We start from the raw sequence: 22,176 nt of genomic DNA, 5'->3' as shown, positions 1-22,176 counted from the left end.
ACTCACAAACAAAAAAGTCAAGCTAAATGATTGTCATCTCATGTTGGACCTGCAGGCTTCAAGTTGAAGCTGCTCAAGATGAAACAAAAACGCTCAACAATGACACTAAATTTCAGCTTGCAAGATGCATTTCCTGTAAAATGGTCAACATTTGATGTTTCACAGCGACGCGAGATTGCAAATGTTCCGATGATCCTTCCCGCCCGAGAAGCGTTTTGTGGATCCGCTCGGTGTCTTTTACGAGACTTTTGACGGCTCATTTGCCCGCAAGAACATCACGTTTACGACACGCTGCCATGGTGACGCTTCTGACGTCATCACGCCGTTTGTAACGCCTCGTAGTTTTATATTTGCTCCAACAAAACACAACATAAACATTCACACGTTGTAACGTCATTATTGAGGTGAAAAAGATCTGAGATTGTTTTCATTTGAGTTTTTTTTCCATGAAAATGCATGGAAAACGCTGCTTTTGACACACACACAAAAAAATCACTTAATTCGTCCGGTTTGCATTTAATTGACTTGTATCAAAAATCTGTTACTTTCATAACAATGTCATAAAACATTAGTTGTGGGTGGGGGGCTTTTTTTTAATAAGCACTTATTTCCCATTTGAATAGGACTGTTTGATAACATGCAATATTTTTCAATGGCTTCAGTTAGGATGAATTATAATGAATTGCAACTAATGTCAAGACTTAAATTTGGTTAGATTTTTTTTGTAGCGTAAAGATAAATATAAATAAAGCAGACAAATAAATAGCCTGCAATCGTTTTCTGTGTCGTTTGTTTGTGCAGTTCTATTTTGCTTTTTTTGAGATTCATCCGACGGGGGGCAAAAGTGAAAATAATCATCTTTAAAAAATAAATAAAAATAAAAGCTTCGATTGAAAGAAATGGCCCAATCCACATTTCTTGTGTTTTTATTGTAAAGGTTATAAGAAACTATATGCGATTCCTTTAGGCTTCATCGTGTCAACTTCACATGCAGTCTTTTTTTCTCTCTCCATGATAATAATAATAATAATCCTCATCATCATAATATCAAGAGATTATTGAAAGATATTTCATTTTTTATCGCGGCTCTTTATATAAGACACTTGGGGACGTCGCACTCCCCTTTCACTCCCTGCATTCAAAACAAAACAAGAACAAAAGTTGGGCTCTCTTGGAAAACCCTTATGTAAACAAAGAAAAACAAATCCAATACACCTAGAAAAACAATTAGCAATAATTAAGACATTTTTATTATAATTGTTTTCAACAATCGGACGAGTTACATTTTGCTAAAATAGTTTTTTTTTTCCACTGTAATGGACCCGCCTCACCTTTGTTGCCAATTGAAGAAAAATTGTCCTCCTTTTTTTTAAGTGCTTTCTTTCACCACATAAAAAAAATCCCACTGGCACATTTCTGCATGTTGTATATTTCAAAAAATGAAAAACGAGAGTCCTCCTCAAACGTTCTTCTTCTACGAGCCCAAGTCCACCAAGTTGGACGACATCGGGTTCAAAATGGTGTCGTGATGCATCCCGTGGTGAGGGTGAGGATGATGATGATGTGGATGATGAGGATGATGATGGTGGTGGTGGTGGTGATGGTGCGACGAGTCCCCGCCGCCGCCGACGCCTCCAGGGACCGGGACGGCGCTGGGTCCGGGTGGGGGCGGCAGGCCGTGCAAATTGGCCTGGAGGCCGCCGGCCGGTCCGAGCAGCAGCGCCGGGCTGGGGGACGTGTGGTGGTCCGGTGTGCCCGCCGGCGTTTTGTCGTCGTCCGAACTGCCCAAAAGAGTTTTACTTCCGTTCAGCGACGAAGTCAGTGCGTTGCTGCTGCTGCTGTTGTTGCTGCTGCTGTTGTTGTTGTTGTTGTTGGAGTTCTCGTTATTCTCCCTGAAAACACACCAAAAGTGCTGAAGGTTCTACAATGCACCTTTCTTCATGCACAAAAGACGTGCTCCAAAGTGTGGGAAAATATTGGCCACATCGGTACACAGCCATTACAAAATAATAATAATAAATCAATTTTCTGTAAACTTTCTATTAAAAATAAGAAATAAACGCAAATTAATTAATACCGCTAATATGTCATTCACCACATTTTCATAATTGACTTTCAACACGTGTAAATGAGACTACGCAAGCACTTTCTTTGATAATAAAATGACACTTAAACAATGTAACAAATTTGTGCTTTATACATCCCCTAAAATAATTTGTAAAACGTAGCCTACCATTTTCTAAATACAATTAGAAAAACATTTTGGGGAGTAAATTCGATCATGTACAGTGGCTGCTTTCACGTGATTAAAATGTGGTGACGTCATTTGCAACGCTTCTCCTCAAAAATAAGAAATACATCAAATAATATACGTTAGTTCATCATGTCCGAATTAATACATTCAAAGGACCCCCGCCCCCTCCCCCATTTTGTGCCGCCAAAGGATTCACTCTTAAAATTGCTGGTTCCAAAACAAAACAAATTTTAGTTAAAACTTGGGCTGACACGCGAATTGGGTCAATTTCTAGTAGCGCATTATATAAACAATAATAATGACATGGTTCAGTCATATGTTATATATATTTTAAAAAAATATATATATATATATTTCACAAATTCTGCCATGTAAACTAGTTGCCAATTGTATCGTATTTACTGGTTGCAAATAAATAAATAAATAAATAAATGGGTCGTTGGAAATTTACATTTTTTTTTTTTAAATAGTTTCAATTTTGGGCAAAGTAAAGTTTTTTTTGTGCTGTGAAAAAGTGAAGCCTTGCTCTCAGTGCACATGTGCCTGCTGCCTAAATGTGAAGTTGTCCCGGTTCTCTTTGCGTGTGTGTGTGTGGGAAGTGGTGATTTATTTGCAGCTTTCAGCCTCGAATTAGCGGCCTGAGGGTGAAAGAAGACACCGAGCCAGCATGCGTGCAAGCAACAAACACCTGACAGCAACATGTCTTCGTCTCCTTCCACTTGGACGCGCGCACAACAACTTGAGATGTTTTCATGCGTGCGTGTGTGTGTGTGTGTGTGTGTGTGCGTGTGTGTGTGTGTGTGGTCATCTGCATGCGGCGGCGAAATAGGTTGGATTTTTCCTCAGCATTTTGCCTCACGGGTGAAGTTATTGAACATAAAAGTCAAATCAATTCTACTTTTTATGACCAGCCGAGAGGCTTGCCTGTCATTTTGGTTGCTTTCATCCATTAGAAGTTCTTCAAGAGCATCACATCACAAGCCTGGTGGACTTTTTAGGGGCAACTTTTCACACGGAAAGTGAACTTTTTTCTTCTTCTTCTTCTTCAAGACAACAAATACAAAAAAATATTCGTGTCAAATTTTGTTTAGCACAACAATCGTGACTGAAAGAGCACATGAGTCAGTCATAATAATAATAATAAAAACAAGATAGAGTTTATTTTTTGTTACTCAAACTGAGCCAGGGTGTTTTGTTCCTGAACAGAAACTTTGTGGAAAGTTTGCACTCATGTTGTTGTCATTGTGCAAAGTCAAAATATAATTATTCAGTTAAGATGCGGGAGTCTTTTGATTTCCTATATGGCAGGGGTCCTCAATTTAGGGTCAGGGCCCCCAAATGAAAATATGTTTTAAAAAAAAACTATTTTCAAGAAGGCCTAAAATAAAATATACACCTTCTGTGTAAATGATAACTTAATTCATGAGTGAGGTTGAGATTTGAGATGAATTATCTTATTTGGCTCATGGAGTCCTAAATTCAGGGTCGGGGTCCCCAAATGGGTCCCAAGTTGTGTTTTTTGACGTTTATTACATGCTTGCAAATTGCATGTCTTTCTGTGTACATGAAGATGATTTTATGTGCAGTGCACGCCAATTAATTTCATATAAAGTGGACTGAAAACTTTAGCATCCTGCAGCTCACCCCAAAAAATGCCTTTTTTTGTTTTCAAAGAATGTTATATTAATTAGACAAATTATGTCTATTGCAATGTTGTGACAAGAAATGATTTTTTTTAGTGAGGGCACAAAAGTTTGCTCTAAGAGTCAATATAGTAAAAAAAAAAAAAAAGAGTGTAATTAGATTATCCTATATGGCAGGGGTCCTAAAATTTAGGCCAGGGTCCCAACTCGCTTGTTGTGGTTGATTTGGTCATGAATAGGATCGACAATTTATGAATACATTCAGTATATTTTTCACGTCTACTGCGAATTTTATGGCAATTTGTGATGTGCTGTATTTGAGTCCGATTAAAACTCAAAGTTTGCTCTAAGCCCAACTAGGCCTCACTTAAAGTTCAGTCAGGGTGCAGTTGTGGTTTTAAGGGCGTGTTGATTTTATGAATATTGTAAAAAACAATACATAGAAAATCATTATTTTCTCTAAAATTGAAAATCGTCAAAATGATTGCAGTGGCGTTCTTACATCTTGGGTCCTTGAGGTCAGGGGCGCAAGTCGTGTTTTAAATGGGCCATCGGTCAAATATGATTATTAGACTCAATGATCATTTATGATTTGAGCGAGATGAGCGCAGGCGGAGCTGGAGTTGATCAGCAAGATGTGTGCCCCCCCCCCCCCCCCCCCCCCACACACACACACACCACCACTCCCAGCTGGCCCTCACCTCTCCTTGGCCTCGGCGGCGCGGTCCCGCTGGCGTCGGTTCTTGAACCAGTTGCTGACCTGCGTGGTGGTGAGCCCCGTGGCCTCGGCCAGCTCGCGCTTCTCCCGCGGGGACGGGTAGGGGTTGTGCGTGTACCATTCGCGCAGCACGCTGCGGCTCTTCTCCTTGAAGCAGTAGCTGGTCTCCTCGCCGTCCCAGATGGAGCGCGGCAGCGGGAACTTCCGGCGCACGCGGTACTTGCCCACCGCGCCCAGCGGCCGCCCGCGCAGCTTCTCCGCCTCCACGTAGTGCGCCTTGAGCCACAGCTGCTGCAGCTTGGGGTGGTTGTGCGCCGAGAACTGCTGGCTCTCCAGGATCTTGTAGAGCTCGCGGAAGTTGCCGCGGTGGAAGGCCACGACCGCCTTGGCCTTCAGGACGCTCTCGTTCTTGTGCAGGTGCTCGCAGGCCGGCAGCGACCACAGGAAGCGGCCGAGGCGCTCGATGTTGCCGCCCTGCTGCAGCACCTCGCACACGCACGCCACTTGCTCCTGCGTGAAGCCGAAGGTGGGCAGCATGGACATTGCTGCTGGCGGGCCGGGGGTCCCGGGGCCGAGTCAGCGCCGAAAGTCCGGGAGGCGACGCGACCCGCCGGCCATGCGAAAAAAGCGATCAAAACAAAGCGCAAAGCCAAAGTCGGTCCTGCGGAAAAAGTTGTCGAGGAAGAGCGAAAAAGTTGCTGCGCTCTCCCCGCCGTCGTCCTCCTCCTCCTCCTTCTCCTCCTCTTGCTGCTTCTCCAAGCTCTCGCGCAGGAGCTCCCTTTTAAAAATATTATTCCAAGCTGGCAAACGCGCGCCGACGTGGAGCCTGATTGGTCGGTCATCCGAGCCCGGGGACGGCGCGGACCAGACAATAGCCCGGCGTGGAATTATTCGCCATGACGACGCTGTCACTCAAAAAAAAAAAAAGTAACCTGACGCGCGCGGAGGTGGAGGTGCAGGCAGCCTCCTTCCCGGCTGACACGCCCACACGTCACATTACGCACACACGCTCAAGTGCAAAACACTTTTTGAAGAGGGTCACCTCACTTTGACGGACACCTGGAGGAGCCAAAGAGCGCGTGTGACGGGCGCGCGCGTCTCTTTTTGAAAAGGCGCACAAGATTAGAAAAATAAAAAAAGACTTGAAACACTCGCAAGACTGAGAGTTTGCTTGTGAGAGAGACATTTCATAGTTTTAGTTCATATTCACTTTGTTTTTTTGTATTGCGTTGCAGTTGGTGTATAAATAAAGTTGGATTTGATAAAAAAAAAAGAAAGAAAGAAAAAAGTTCCTCACTCCTTTTAAATGAAACAATTTGATTTTTTGAAGTCATAGTGAAATGTGGAGAAGGAAAGTTATTTTTTCTTTTTTCCTAAAATACTTTTATAACACTATCAGATGCATTTGACTATTTATGGTTTTATTAAATAATCAATTGGGTTTAGTTTTGGGGTGAATTTCATGAAAAGAGCATAAAAATTGTGCAGCTGTAAAAAAAAGAAGTGCATAATATATATTTCTAAAGTGAGACCACGGAATAAATGACATCTCCATGCAACGACCCAAACATCATCAACTCGCAAATACTTACATGAATAAATTACAATGAAGCACATAAATACATTAATAATCACAAATCGAATGATGAAATTAGCTGTGTAACTTTTTTTTTTCTTTCTAAATTTGTTGCTTTCAAAACTGAACAGTGAACGGTTTGTGACGTTTGTAAAAAAGAGGAGCTTTTTGTGTTGCACAGTTTGACAGAACGATGCCGTTAATGCGAAATGGACTGACGGGGAGCCAAGCAGCGCGCCTGAAATTGATACAGTCAGAAAAAAACAAAAGCCCCCCAAAAAACAAGCACCACATTTAAAGTCCATCTTGCATGTGGAGTAAATCAAATGTATTAGAAAGTAAAATGCAAGATGATTGCAATTATGAACGCTAACATAGTTTGGCACTTTGCAACGAATGCTTATTACAACATAAATTGGGCTTCTGCCTTCCAGTCCAATTTGGTTCAAAGTTTGATGGTTAAATGTGGTCATCATGTCAAACAAAAACATTCAAGTTGCTAGATGTGCATGAACAAAAAATGGAAAAACACAACTTGTATTTTATGGACTAAAACTGTTGTTGACATTCCTTGCAACAACGTTAGCGACACAACAAAGCAATCAAGTTGAGTTTGACTTTTGCAACGTCTCCACCTCATTTAGTTAAAAAAAAATAATAAAAAAAAAGAGGTAAAAGTTTTCAAATGAATAGTGTGGACTCTGCCAAAAATGAGTGACGAGTGCAACGGAGTACCTCAGGGTGCCGTGTCAGGCCCCTGACAGTGTTTGTAAACATCTCTGAAGCCTGATCAAAACTCTTCAGGTTGAATTCTTCCCGCCGCTGATGACGGCAGCTCGCCTTTCCCCTAATAGGCCCGCCGCCTGTTTTCGCAACCTCCTGCCGCCGCGACCTCCGCTAATTGGGCTGATTGCTGCAAGATGTCGCCATTGGGGGACGCGAGCGACGCTGGAAGACCAGCGGCGAGCGGCGCACCCGAGACGAGGGTTTGATGAGGAACATCGGGCAAAGGCCGTCGGGCCTTCAGAACGCGGGGGTCGTTATTGAAGCCAGAAGACGTCCATCTGTCCTGCTTCGCCGTATGCTAAATGGCGGCCGGGCCAATAATCGTTTGTTTACATCGAGCCTGTTTGGTACCTTAGAGGAAGACGAGGAGACGAAACCACGTTGAGACACTCAGACCCGTCTCGGCTTCCTTCACGTTGCTTTGAACGACCTTCAGAAAAAAAAGAAAAAGAAAAAGAAAAGAGGAAAAACAAAATTGAATTACTGGACAATTATTATCTTGAATTGGCAACCAATTTAGAAAATGTGCTTATTTTTTTGTTCTACCACAAACTGGAAAATCACTTGTTGAAATGTTCAAATAATGACATCTGATTATTTATTTTTTTACAATTTTTCTACTGTTAATATTTGTAATTATCTCTCAGGTTCCACAGTTTGGGATTTGGATTTTCTGCCAAAATTGACCCGAGCTAACCCCATCTTTAAGACAACAATACAAAAGGGAAATTTACATTATAAATAATAAATATAAATAATAATAAATATGCTTTACAGTGATGCTTTGACATTTCAGTTCAGTTCTCAAATCATCTTTCCCTATTGGAATGAATGGAAATGCTATTAATCCGTTCCAACCTAAACACAAACCCCACCCAAGAAAGGTTTTGTGATGTTTTTTTTAATAAAACAAAAAAATCACTCCACAATATTGCATTTTGTATTGTTTGTTGGCATTAAGGCAAAGCAATGAGGTTGTTTCACATACGAGTGCAATTATGTTTTTGATTTCTGGTTTGACAGTAAAGCTCAAGTGACGGCGAGGACGTTTTGCGGAACGGACATCTCAGCATCCCACCGGCAGCAACAAGTGTCTACTTTCCTACAGCGCGTGTGCGTGTTGTGCCGCTGAGGTCGATCGGCTCCGTCGGCCGCTCGCCGCAGCGTGTTAGCGTGTTTATTTTCAGGCCTTTCGCCGGCGGCCGTTCCAATCCGTCCTTACACACTGCGCTCCTTATGCGCGGGGCCAGACGTGTTTTTTGCGCCGGGCCGCAATTTGGAGCACTTCTGCTGCACACGTTTCGCGCCGGCTCACCCGTAATGGTGAAAGGCGACCTCGGAGCTGCCTTTCGTCAAAAGTTGCGGCGGGGACCGACCGACGTGTGCTTCGCTGTGCGGCTTCATTTCAAAACCGCCATTATCCTCTATTATTTTTTTTGGGGGAGGGGGGGCAAAGTAGGAGCTGCATGCAAGTCTTGTTAATCATGCTAGAAACTATGTGGACAAAAATATTGGGACAAACTCTTGCCTTAGTCAAACCACCCTGCATTTTTTTTGTTTTTTTTTAACTTTACAAGCAGTTTTAAGTAGCATTCAACTAGCGACTCCACAGTTACGTTAAATAAAGTAACCTAGTTACTATCCTGATTACTTCATTTTAAAAGTAATTAAAGATGGAGTAAGTTGTGTCGCCCCCTATGGTGGAATTCTGCACTACACCATTGCTTCGGTATGACGACATTTACAGTAAATGCCGTCAAAATTTGGGTTAAGGTCAAAATATGAAAACTTTGGGGATGACTCGATTGCATGCTTGAGCAGACGGTTTCTCGCGTAGACATGTTGGACTATCGTTGCAACGTGCCATGCACACACAATGCCATTACTTTACTTTACATTAAAAAGTGGAGAGAAAAAAAATCACACCCGATGATTGACGACTTCTGGTTGCATATTTGCAGAAAAAAAAAAATCTCACCAAGCTTCAGGCGTGAACGCATCAACAATAAATGTCGGTGGTGACAACCTGCTCTGGAGTTCTGGACGGGATCGGATGGACGTCGCGCTTGCTCGGCATCAAAGCGAGCAGAAGGCCGCGACGCGTAACCCGATCGCGATCGCCGATCGCTTCTGGTCCGGCTGCATTGAAAACAGCCATTAAGCGGCTCTCGGGGCCTGCAACATGCGGGACCAGTTAAGGTTCCCGCCTTTGAAGGAGCAGGAAAAAGAGGAGCCGCAATGTTGTTGCAGCGGCGGCTCGGAGCGGGCGAGGGAACCTGTTTTGGAAAGTCGTCGCCGATTTGAAGTGTGCTTTCGCCTGCCAGTTATTTCCTCTCAGCAAACACGGCGCGGCCGCAGCCCAATCGTCCTCGCTGCTGATAATGACAACGCTGCGCGCAAAAAAAGGCCGCTTGTGACAGGACGCTATATTTACTGACATTTTTGGGGCTGGCTTGTATTAAAAATGTTTTCTGGGGTCACCAAAGTGTCTCCAAAGACTTTCTGTGTGAATCCTTTAGATCTGAAAAGTGAATAACAGTTATAATAGTTGTTGGTTTATATATTATTATTATTATTATTACATAACAGATTCAAATGGGAATTTTTCTCAGGGTGTATGGGAAAGGGGTTGGCGTGGGGGTGCACCGTTTTTTGAAGGGGGGGTGTAAACTAAACAAAGTCCAATCGCAAACAAAGAAAATCGGTGCATAACTGATGCTAAATTATGACGGCATTGACAAAAATCGAATCAAATATATGGCTTTATATATATATATTAGGAGTGTGAATTGCCTCGTACCTGGCGATTCGATTCGTATCACGATTCATAGATCACCATTCGATTCGGTACCGATTAATCCCGATACGAATCTATAAATTGATTATTGTGATTTTTTTTTACTCAAATTTGAAAAATACTAATCAGTAAACTTGTACGCTGTAAGATTTGTAAGAAAATGTATTTATTTATCCGAAAATTCAGGCTCACAACTGAGCCACTGGATTTAGCAAACAGGTTGGAATCTGTTCCGTGTTTGAACAGCACTGAAATAAAATATGAAGGCTTAATGTTCCATTCATCTAACATTCTTCCAAGCTTAACGTGTGAATCCGAACCCTAGATAAGACGTTTTGTTGAATATTCCCATAAAAAAATAAAAATCCATTCGGCTGCATTTGAATCGATTCGAGAATTGCGCGCTGTAATATCACGATATATTGCTGAATCGATTTTTTTCTAACACCCCTAATATATATATATATGGTAATAGTTGCTGTTATAAAGTCTGTACTGTACAAGTTTCATCCCTTTCGTGTAGAGTCTGCTACTTGTTTTAATGAGTTCCCCTCATGCATCATTCTTCCATTTTTACAGAGCTGGAAGTCGAACATCAGGAAGGAATTTGTTAGAAAACCAGCAGCAGTAATTAGCGACGTGCTAATGCTCGAATTTGCACCCACGTCTGCGCGCGGGGCTTTTTTTTTTTTTTAACGGTTTTCCTTGAAACGCAGCCGTGACCCGGTGTCACGGGCCACATGGCCGTAAAAAACGTCGCCCCATCGAGTCAGCGGCGGCAGCGACGCGGCTGCGGGAACCTCAGGAGGAGCTTCGCCGCGCGGCCGCGGGGCACTTCCTGGATGAAGTGGCAGATGTTGCGTTCCAGTGCGACAAGGACGCCGCTTTGCGAACCTGAAGGAAGCGACTGCCGGAGGAGCAATTCTTGCTTTGGAGACCCCCGAAGTGACGCTTTTGTGGCTGAAATGCATTTTAAGCAGCAACTGCACGACGGGGAAACAATTTCAGTTATAGCGAATTTTTACCATATTTTGTTAGCACGTAATTTCCGGGTCCCGAACAAGATCATATACAAAGTGTTGTAATTGCCGTTTGCCTGATTTGGTTGTAAAAACTTTAAAATCAAAACTGAAAATCTGCACTCGAAGCACATCTTGTTGCTTTCCTTTCAATACGAATGTCAAAATGAGTGTGTTATTATTATTATTTTTCAAGTTTCTTTAATATCACAAATTGTTTTAACGCGTGATTTATGACCGGCCCTTACTTGGAAATTATCATCGTGAGTTAACTATGGAAGTCATGTGATTAATTATGATGAAAAATGTTCATGGCATGAATTCTCAAATTCCTTGTGGTGGTGTTTGGAATTGCGTCACTCAGCGTGCGTCGTTCGCTGCAGGATTCCTCGTCGTTCATCGGCCGTTACGGAATCGTCATCCGGCACGGAATCGTCGTCCGGCACGGAATCGTCGTCCGGCACGGAATCGTCTTCCGGTACGGAATCGTCGTCCGGCACGGAATCGTCGTCCGGCACGGAATCGTCGTCCGGCACGGAATCGTCTTCCGGCACGGAATTGTCGTCTGGCACGGAATCGTCGTCTGGCACGGAATCGTCTTCCTTCCTCCCACGATGCGAGATCTCCCTGAACAGGCCCAGCATGAGCCGATCATGACGTACGTGACGTGCTTGGGGCCATCCAGACTTTTCGGATCACTTGTGGAGGTCACATCCAGTGAAAGCTGCCGTGCAAGGGTGGGGGAGGGAGTTGGGCGGGGAGGGGGGGGGACGATGGAGGGGCTTGGGAGGGAGTAAGACGATCTTTCCTCTGGAGCAAAGAGAAGGGATTACTGTCTATTTGCTTCCAAATTGCAATAATAGCCCGAGTCTCTCGTTCTACAAGGCCACCCGCACATGTGCGGCCGAGACCGACGTCCGTACATCCGTCCGTCCGTCCGTCCGTCCGTACGTTTGCTGCTGAGGATTGCAACGTGCAAACATGCAAAACTCACTGGACACTTCATTAGGTACACTTGAGATCAGAGATCAGAATTCTTGCACTTAAATAAAAGGTCTAAATGTGTTCAACAACTCGTACGACGCCATCGCATGGCGCAGTCGCTTCCTGGTCTTCTTCTTTTAAAATAGTGGTGGATCGCATCTCTATGGTGTTATAGCGCCACCTACAGCGGCGGAGTCCCCTCTCAATATTCGCAAAAAAAGAGCAGATGGCATAAGTTGCTTACATTTTTTTTTTTTGTTGAAACAATTGGATGGAAACCCGACTAGTGAAAAGTTTTTTGAACATGTTCACAATTTGTCTGTCTTACAAATCCTGATGAAAAGGCAAAATTGGCCACATTTGCAAATTTAACGGCTCAGTGAGATTCCAGCTTTTTTTTCTCCCCCCCCCCCAAAAAAAAGTGAGATTCCATCTTTATTGACCTTCAGATTGGGAAAAGGCCCAGCCGATAAATATCGGCTGGGCCGATAAATATCGGCTGGGCCGATAAATATCGGCTGGGCCGATAAATATCGGCTGGGCCGATAAATATCGGCTGGGCCGATAAATATCGGCTGGGCCGATAATCGTCCCATCCTACAAGGTAGCAAACGTTGCATCAAATGTTGTGCTGCGCGTGTGACGTCTCCTCGCAATGAAAACACACTTTGGAAACTCCAAGCATTTCCCAAGCACGCTAATTGTTTTTGATGCTATCAGCGGCTCGTACCCGCCAGGACGGCAGATGGCTAATCCGGTTGCCGGGTCTCTTCGCGGGCCGCCGTCCTAACGAGGGAATAATTTCATAAGAGGAGGCTCGGATATTCATCACACCTTGGAAACGGGCCATCGTAATCAGAGAACACGTTTGCTTCCCGCTCGGCTGTCGGTGCGTGCGTGTGCGTGCGCGTGCGCCAGCAGCGGCGAGGCTAATTGACGGGTCATTAATGGAGAATTTACACCTTTGGGTCGGGTCAAAGCTAATCATGGCTCAGCAGGCAGCTGCAGCCGTCCCCCTCCAGACGTCGGTCCACCTTGCTTTTGTCTCGCCGATGATGAAGAGGCCGCGAGCGCAAGAGACGGAGATGAAAACCAAACGCTCGTAAATTTCGGGACGCGGCCGTAAAAATGTGGTAGCTCGCCACATGGGGACGCGGCCGCTCTGTGAAAAGATGAAATTATTTACTGCTCCGCGGGACGTCCAAGTCCAGCCTTCAACAAAATATACATCTATATATGAGGAGAAGTTAAAAAAAAAAAAAAGATCTTCTTAAAGTTAGGAACCGTTTATCAAGTTGGTTTCCTGCAGACGAAGGAGTGCCTCAGGGTCAGGAAGTTAATATCACACAAATGCACAGAGCGGTGTAGCAGGTTGAAGGGAGGTGAGGGGGCGGTTGGGGGGGGGGGGGGGGGTCGTTGCAGTCGGAGTCATATTTACATCAGCCGCTGTAATATTATCAATAAAAGCCGAGGGGACAGCAGGCCGCCATTACTCGCAACAGGCGTGCGGGCAGAAAAAAAGGAAAAAAAAAGGCATGCGGGCAGGCAGCTGTTGCCAGTTCATCTTCTCTGACATGACACAAGGTTGAGGCGGGGGGGGGGGCACAAAGTTTCAAGAAGGAAAGAGAAAATGTACAAAAAAATTCATCAATGTGCTGGAAAACAATTCCAAATGATCATTAAAAATTGAGATGGACCGATATGGTATTTTCAGAGCCGATAACGATGCCAATTATTAGTAGTCAAGGAGGCCGATAACCGATATTTGAAGCCGATATTTATTTTCAGTCAAGAAAAATTTGTTCAAATACAAATGACAATCTTTACTTTCTTGTAATGTCTTAAAGCAAGTTTATTGAACATTTGTTCATACTTTTCAAAATGTCGTTTTTTAAATTTTTTTTCTTAGACAACACCAAAATGTAAAAATACCTGAAAACTTACTTTCAGATTTCTTTGTTTTAATAACGTCAACTAAAACAAAAGGTTTTCAGTGCAAGCAGCATCTCTTATAAAGTCAACGGAAAATTTAAATAAATCGTTCCCTGAGTTTAAAATGTTTTTAGATTGACCTTTGACCTCAGGTTTTTTTTTAGATACCGATATTCATCAAAATGACCGATATCGACGCCGATAATCGAACCCTAATTAAAAACAACTCAAATCTGTTATTTGACACTCAAGTGCCAAGAAATAATGCGAATGTCACGAGAGGCCGGCAAAATATTTTTTCAAAAGATTTTTTTCCAGTAAACAGAACCAAATAATGATTATGTTATATGGAGGAATATTTTTTTTCAAAATCATCCTTTTTGTACCTTTTCAAGCTCTTTATTTGACTTTTGACACTTTGACTTTCAATTAGAGCTACCAAACCATAATAAATAAAAAAAAATCTGATTAATCGCATCTCAAACTAAAACACGCAATTTGGATTCCATGACATTGTTGAGTTTTGATATGAAAAAAAAAAGGTCACTTCAATTTCTCAAGTGGTCTGCGTACGAGTCAAAAGTTTCAGTGTTGTGCCGCGCCTGCGACCAATCACGTTGGCCTGGTGTCGTTTGGCGACGGCACTCTTCAGACGGTTGATCAGCGAGCGCTCTCGACTTCACTTCAGTTGACCTTTGAGGGGTCACATCAAAGTGGGCCGCTGATCAGCTTCATCAGGGGACCACCGTGACCAGCAGCCAATCAGGTCACATCTCCCTTAAAGGGAAACAGGCCGGGGGGGTTCCTCAGGGAGGGGTTAGGGTGAGAATGAATGGACGACTTTGATCACTCGTCAATCTGTATTATATATCTTTTTTTAATTGAATGCTACGATAAGGAAATGAAAATTATATGAAGTATTAAATGGCGCGTTACAAAAGTATTGGGACAGCTGTCAGCAAGCGAGCATCTTGCATCATCTTATGCTTTAATGCGGATTATTTCCATTTCAGAAAGGAAGAATTTCAACTGCGTTCAATTCCACCACTGAAAAAAAAATCATGTTTGTGTTCAATAAAGCAAAAAGAATTTGACTTATATATTTTAGCATTATCAATTTAGATTTGGGTTCAAAGAACGCGTATTCATCAGTACAGAAACACTAATTTCGGGGGTGGGGGGGGGGCGGTCGTGGGTAATTAGCAGTGCCGTTCATTTAGTGTGGTAACCCGGTGGGTAGCAAGTGATGTCCGGTCGGTGCTGGATTTCACTTTCCTTTCTTTTCTTTGATCCTTCCTCGGGTCTCCTGACAACCTCACGACTCGAGCTGGATTCTGAAGTATTCGCTTTAGGTGAACGCTGTGGGATTTTTTTTATAGGTTTTAGATGCACACACATACACTTACAAAAAATTAAAATAAAATAAAATAAAATAGAAAATAGAAAATAAAAAATAAAATAAAATAAAATAAAATAAAATAAAATAAAATAAAATAAAATAAAATAAAATAAAATAAAATAAAATAAAATAAAATAAAATAAAAAAGAGAGAGAGCAATGATGATGACATGTTGAATCGGTAAAATTACAGAATGAGCAATACTGAGCTCCCTCAAAAAGAAAAAGAGAAAAAATAAAATAAAAACCCGCATTATTAAGCATGATATGATGTGCGAAACGGTCGACTTTATAGGATGACTTCAAGCGGTTGCGTCATGTCAATTGTGTGCATGTGATCACTCGATGGAGCGCTCGCGTATCAATTGCCAAACAGAGGAAGTGATATCAGATACGTAAAGACCAACATTGGCTTCGACACACACACACACACACACACACACACACACACACACACACTGATGCACACACACGCAGTTCTAAAGTTCTCTAATGGCCAATAAAGTCAGGATGTTGGTTCCGCCGCTCAGCCTCACAAAAAACGAAAATTGCAGCGAGTAAACGAACTCTGCTTAAGTTCGGCCTCATGAACACGCACACACACGCACACGCACACACAGAAAGCAGACAGGACACACACACATTAAGCTCAACATGCCTTTTATAAGCCCTCAGCTCAGTGGAACGACCGACGTATAAAAATACTCAACATTCTCCAGCACAAATGTTCTTTTTGTGCCTGAGCAGATCTTTAAAACCCCCCCCAAAAAAAAAAAAAAAAAGTCCTACAAGACAGCAAAGACGTGGACGACATCTTCTCCATCTTGTCGGGAATCCAGCACATGTTTTGCATAAATAACGACTGACGAGAAAGAGGCGAGCGAGCTCTTGAAAATTTACGGCCGATTTCCGTCCTGGTCAACACGTGCGCGTCGGCCGCTTTTAAAAAAAAAAAAAAAAAGAAGAAAAAAGACAAATTCTCACCCTCCCTCAGCAGGTACAAGATGGCTGCCATCCAAGCCAGCACTTCATAAAGACAAGATGGCCGACGTTGGGGGTCATCGGAAATTGGAGTTTAATGACAAATGAATAAAAAGAAAACTTGAACTGCAATCTGTCAAAGGTGGCATTTAATCATTTCAGAGAAATTATAATCCATTTCCAGATATGAGAGAGGTCAGTTGGGTTCGAACCATCGGATGTACTGAAACGTGGTCCGAGGAGGGTTTGAACCCAAGTTCTCCGTGGTGGGAGACAACATTCTACAGATTACATTAAAATTTGACAACAAAACGAATGAAAAAATGCGCACAAAATATCATTCTTATTTTTACGTTGCAGCTTAATTGCGAAACTCGGTTTTTGCTTCGGAGTGTGAAAAATCCCGGAATTGATTGATTGCGTTTCCTGCGGGAAATCTGAACTCGTTATTTGGGAGCTCGGACCTGGCGAAGCCGACGAGTGGCGCGCGTCGAGCGCATCCTTTTCCCGTTGATCAAAGCGTGCGGTCGCTTTTGCGGCCGTCAGCAGAAAACAAAAAGCTTCTTTCAAGCACTTTTGACATTTTAAAGCACTTTTAGTGAATTTGCCAGATAACTTGAAAGACGATCCCGCGCGCACCTCAGCACTTTTTTTCTCCAGGTAATTGCGGCAATTCCCCGAGCTGCGTGCGCTCCATCGCAAGAAGGCCGACGTCGCTCAGCGGCGAGCTTTTAAGGGCGGGTGCGAGGCGCGGCCGTCCATGCTAATGCAATCAAGGCTCACATTTACCTGCCTCGCACCTTTTTCCCGCCGCCGCAATCTAAGCGCCGCTCGTCCGGCAGTTTGTTTGGGCAAACATCTGACAGATCCGCCGTGGCGCTCGCTGCGTGTGTAGGCGGCGTACGGCGCCCGTGCCAGAACTAGCACTTCGCCTCGGAAAAACGGGCTCGCCGTTTTTCGTCAGACGTGCGGCGCAGACGGACGCGGCAAAAAGGAAAAGCGCCGTCCAAGAGAAACAGAAAACACTCGCGCTCACATGTGCGGTCAACAAGAAAAAAAAAAAGGGTGTCGAGTGAGAGGCGGCCGCTGGCCTGTCGCCCGGAGAGGGAGGGGGGGGGGAGGGGGTGTTGGGGGGTTTGGCTTCAAACATACCTGCCCGGGACCGCAACGTTTCAAACGGGGCCAGCTGCGGAGGCGCAACTGGCGAGGATGCGGGACGAGGGAAACGTGAAGCGGCAAAGACAGGAAGACGGATGAAGAGCAGAAGCCGACCGGTCGGAGAAGCCGGCGAGGAACGAGGTCAGCTCGGCACAAGGTCAACTCGGCAAAAGGTCAACTCGGCAAAAGGTCAACTCGGAACAAGGGGAAACCGTACAAGACACCGCGCGTCCGCTCTACCGTCCGAGGCCAAGTTGACGTTGGACTCGGCAGGACGAAACGCAACCGCTGACCTGCCGTACCTCAAATTTGCAAAACAGCAAATGCTTTTCTCGAGACGATTCATACACACACATTCAGCCTCGCCGTTCCAATACTTTTGAAAGTATTTTCCAAACGAAGCCAACGCAAAAGTCCAAGTCGCGGACGAGGCCTCGCTTTCAAGTCCAAACGTCTTCGAGCTCGCATGCGAGCGCGCATTTGCACTCAGATGCACTCCCGGCGGGTAAGGCGAGCCGCCGCGCTACCGAGTGACGAGTAAAGTGAGACCTTCCTGTAATCAAAAGAAACGTCACGCTACAATAACGCACGTTTAGCGGCCGCGGGGATGGAGACGGCTGCTGGGGCGGGGAATTGTAAATGACACCAAAAGCTGGCGAGGAGGAGAAGAGTTGAAAAGGACGCAACGGAGCGACCGGTCGGGCGACAACCGCAATTACCACGACTTGATGGCATCCCTCAGAGGACGGACGGACGGACGGACGGATGGACGGATGGATGGCCGCCATAACAAATATTGTAAACATTTTTTAACGTACGTTCAAACAATCGAATCAAACTTCATCTGATGGCAAACGTTCTTCGATCCAACCACGAAATCGAGACTTCCTTGATTCCGATTCTAAACGTACGTGCAAGATGAGTTTCAAGTCCAAACCCTCCAATGGCTGAAACACACGGCGGATTGTTCCCCCGTGGCTCCGCCTCCCAGCCGGCCTACTTCATTAGAGGCTAATTGCGGCAAACACGCACACACATTTCTCTCTGGTCCAGCAGAAGCAGACACTCGTGTGTGTGTGTGTGTGTGTGTGTGTGTGCGTGCGTGCAGGCCAGCTTAGGAGATCTGGAATTTATCAACTTGTTCAGGAAATGAGAGCTGAGCTTTACCTAACTCCGTGTGTGTGCGTCACTTTGTGTGTGTGCGTGCGTGTGTGTGTTCTGCTGTGGCACTTTGCACACACGTTCACGCACGAGAAGAGAATTTCTGTGCTGCTCGTGTCATTTTTAATCAAGAATATGATACCTCATCCCATCTGGGCTTTCTGGGTTGGTGGGCTCACACACACACACACACGCGCGCGCGCGCACGCACACGCACGATATATGCAAATACTGGCGACGATGTGCAGGGCGGCTGATGCCGAGACCACCGAGTGTTCGCCGGCTGTTGTTGGCAGAAGTGACGACCGTGACCAATTTGATACAGAAACGAGTTAAGAAGAAGAAGGAGAAGAAGGAGGAGCGCTAGGCTAGGCTAGGCTAGGCTAGGTTATGCTAGGCTAGGTTTTCACAGCACAGCTAACAGGCTTCACTTCCGTGTGAGCTGAATTCATTCTGCGACCAATAATAACAAACGGACCCGTTGGGAACGAAACCAAATGGCAAAAATCTGTTCAGGATCAAGAAAAATAAAAAAGATCGTTTTTATTCATCTACATTTTCGATATGTACTTCCTTGTTTTTGCAATTCAATAAACATAATTGATGACAGTGGCTCTCCTTACAGGCGTTTGTTTTCCTTTTTTTTTTTTTTTAAGACAAAAGCTTTAACTAGCCACGAAACCTTTTGTCTTAAAAAAAAAGAAGAAAAAAACAAGACTGTATCGATTCAAAGACAAGATGAACCTTTTTAACCAGTGGCTCCCCTTGCCCACATGCCAGGGCATCACCTTAAAATAAAATGGATGGATTTATAATTCAATTATCATTCATTAAACAATCATTTAATACAAATACAATGACTTAATAAAACACAAAATTAAATAAATGTCATATTTTTTTAATTTCGCTAACATTACTAATATTTATATATATATATGTGACTATTTTTTATGTTATATTTCATATGTGTGTGTGTGTGCGCGTTTGTGTGTCATTACAGAGGTCATTAAGATAACATCGAGTGGACCACCTGCTGGGAAGCTCAGTTTGCCCAGTACAAAAGTCTCATCTAACCCCTCCGCATGCGTCTCTGCCGTGCGTGTGCGCGCACGCGCGTGTGTGTGTGCATGCGTGCGTTTTGTAAGGTTTAGCCGTGTACTTGCAGCGAACGGCGCAAAACGTATTTGATTACTGATAAAAAAAAAATAAAAAAAAGCGCTACAAGAACCACAAGCTGACGAGGCGGCAAACACGCGCCAGCGCAAGTCGACGACATCAACACGCAACTGCACACATGCAGGAGAGGAAAGTAGTACTTTTTGGTAATATAAAGCATTTTCAATCCACTCCAAAAATGACATTTATTTAGCAGTTACATATGTTTTTATGATGTACAATATTCTGGAGTTTCCAAACATTTTTGGTTGGCTTTGTGGGGTGGCTGAAAGGGATTCGCAAATAGTGAAAGATGATTTGAGTTAGGAGCAAATTCGACTCGTATCTCAAGGCGCCGCTGTAAAGTTCCTTTTAAATGCGAGACAAAAGGAGGATTTGCTGGCACCAAACAATAAAGCGGTCACGCCGCTAATTTATGAGGCACTTTTCAAGTGGCTGCGGGGGCCAGTAAATTTTTTTTTGGGGGGGGGGCACCTTTGGGAGCCTGCTCAGCGCTGCACTGGCTATCGCTATACATCACGGGGGCGGACGTGTGTGTGTGTGTGTGTGTGTGTGTGTGTGTGTGAACGTTCAAGCAAATCCCCGTTTCATAGTCACGTTTATTTGCTGCCTTTGACATCGGGTTTCTCAGGGACGCACTAAATCTCGCCAGACAAACGACATCAATGATAGATGGGCACGATCTGGTTTCACTCCGCGTGTGTGCGTGAGAGAGTGAGAGAATTTCAACTGCTCAAAGCTAAAAAGCAGAGTTGCATAAAATATTAAAAAATCAAAATATTACAAAATCATTTCTTGTAGATCTTTCAATTTTTTTTTTCTGTATCAGAAAAGAATGGAAACAATCCATTTTTTTTTTTTTTACTGTCAATTTTAACTCATTGACTCGCAGCCTTTTACACTGAAGCAACCCCCTTTGCTCCCGGCTGTTTGCAAGATCCACAAAATATTGTGTTTTATTGCTATCAAAACATGGAAGCTACCAAAAGAAAGATTAGAGTCTCTTCTTTCATCAGGACCAAAAAGTACATTTGTATCTGTTTCGCAGCAATTAGCATTAGAATATAGCCAAGTTTCATCATTATTCACATATTTTTGCAACATGGCCCTGGTTGATCTCTTATACTTTGCTGCCACCCGCTGGCCGTTTTTTGTAATAACTACCATTGCTTTAAACAACCTCTTCAGGTCAGAGGCCGCATCAAAGTCTTTTGTGTGCTCTAGCATAAAAAAACAACAACATAAAAAAAATGTATAAATACGTGAGAGCAAATGTGTGTAAAAAAAATGTGTAACTTTCATACACGTGTAATCCAACAAAGTTTTATAAAACAAAACGACTCACCCTTTGAAGACGTGGCGAAGGTTTCACGCTGGAAGAAGCGGACAGCAGAACGTTCGCTGAAGGCCGCCATGGGTCCGAAATGTCTGACGTGTAAATCCTATAAAAGAAAAGGATGACGCGTGACACATCGAAAAGGTGCGAGCGCGTTGGCCGACTTCATGCGAGGCGCACGAAAACACATTCAAAATGAATTCAAACTCAAAGCGACAAATGGAGTGCACGTACTGTTGAACTTTGACTTCACGTGAAGACGACAAGCAGCAGACTTTGGTGCGCGTTTTCCGCCATTCTTCGAGCGTTGCCGCTTTTGCCGGCTCGGACTGAGCAGTCGCGACGGAGATCGATCGCCAAAAAATGTCCCTTTTGGGTTCAGTGGCAAACGTCGACATTTGTCATCACTGCTCGCCTTCCGTTGCAAAAAGTCAAAAGAAAAACATGAAGCGGACGTGCGGAGTTCATCCGTGCAGATTTGCTCGAAGGCCGACTGGAAAATCATGATTATGAAAGCAGAAGCGAAAAAGCCTTCGCACTACGTTTTTCACTGAGAATCGTCAAATGAATGCGACGCTACGTCACGTGAAACGGCACAGGCAAAAAAAACAAACAAACAAACAAAAACCTGCTTCCGATTGGGACTCATTTAGACGAGTAGAAGAATTTGCCCAAAATGGAGGCTTCAAATCAAAATGGCTGACTTGCGGTTCAAATTCAGGCATGGGTCCTTGGTCTGTTTTCGAGCAGCCTGTTACGATAAACGCTTTCATGCTGATTGATGAGGGGAGGGAGAGGGGAGGGGGGCTATATTTTTGAAAACTTTCCAGGGGGGTGCCATTTGTTGCGACACATTTTCCATATTTGGAAGTTCCTGCATCACCAGGAAGTACTTCGGAGGCTTTTTGCATTGTTTGTGGTATTAATCATGACACCAGACTAACTTATTCTTTTTTTTTTTTTTTACATATATATACTATTAGTACAGTGGCCCCTAACCTGAAATGTTTAACTTAAAACTCTTATGTTTAGTATGCGTCATCATTCTTACACTGTCACTGTTTCGAGGAACCTCAAAACAGAGGTCAGAGGGTGCCTCGAAACAGACAAGAGATCTGCACTTGTGCACCTAAATCATATTCACATATTTTGAAAAGATTTGTAGTTGGGAATTTAAGATATTCTTAATGGTCAAGAAAAAACTAAAAGTATGGAAGGCCTGAAAAATAAACGCCACTTTGTGCCCTCAAGTCAAAC

General features: G+C 43.8%; 1 protein-coding gene across 1 annotated transcript; it reads right to left on the bottom strand.

The window, feature by feature from the left end:
• Positions 1–1,227: 1,227 nt before the first annotated feature.
• six2a (SIX homeobox 2a) lies at positions 1,228–21,535 on the bottom strand. The gene is made up of 4 exons (XM_077582960.1): positions 21,154–21,535; positions 20,929–21,025; positions 4,599–7,407; positions 1,228–1,892 (listed from the first exon to the last, which is right to left on the bottom strand). The coding sequence occupies exons 3-4, from the start codon at positions 5,156–5,158 to the stop codon at positions 1,475–1,477; spliced, it is 978 nt and encodes a 325-aa protein (XP_077439086.1). The 5' UTR covers positions 5,159–7,407; positions 20,929–21,025; positions 21,154–21,535; the 3' UTR covers positions 1,228–1,474.
• Positions 21,536–22,176: the final 641 nt, after the last annotated feature.

This window comes from Vanacampus margaritifer, chromosome 12, assembly GCF_051991255.1.
Source record: "Vanacampus margaritifer isolate UIUO_Vmar chromosome 12, RoL_Vmar_1.0, whole genome shotgun sequence".
Classification (NCBI taxonomy): Eukaryota; Metazoa; Chordata; class Actinopteri; order Syngnathiformes; family Syngnathidae; genus Vanacampus; species Vanacampus margaritifer.
Note: the sequence above shows the minus strand (reverse complement) of the source record. Positions and strands in the feature narration are given on the sequence as shown.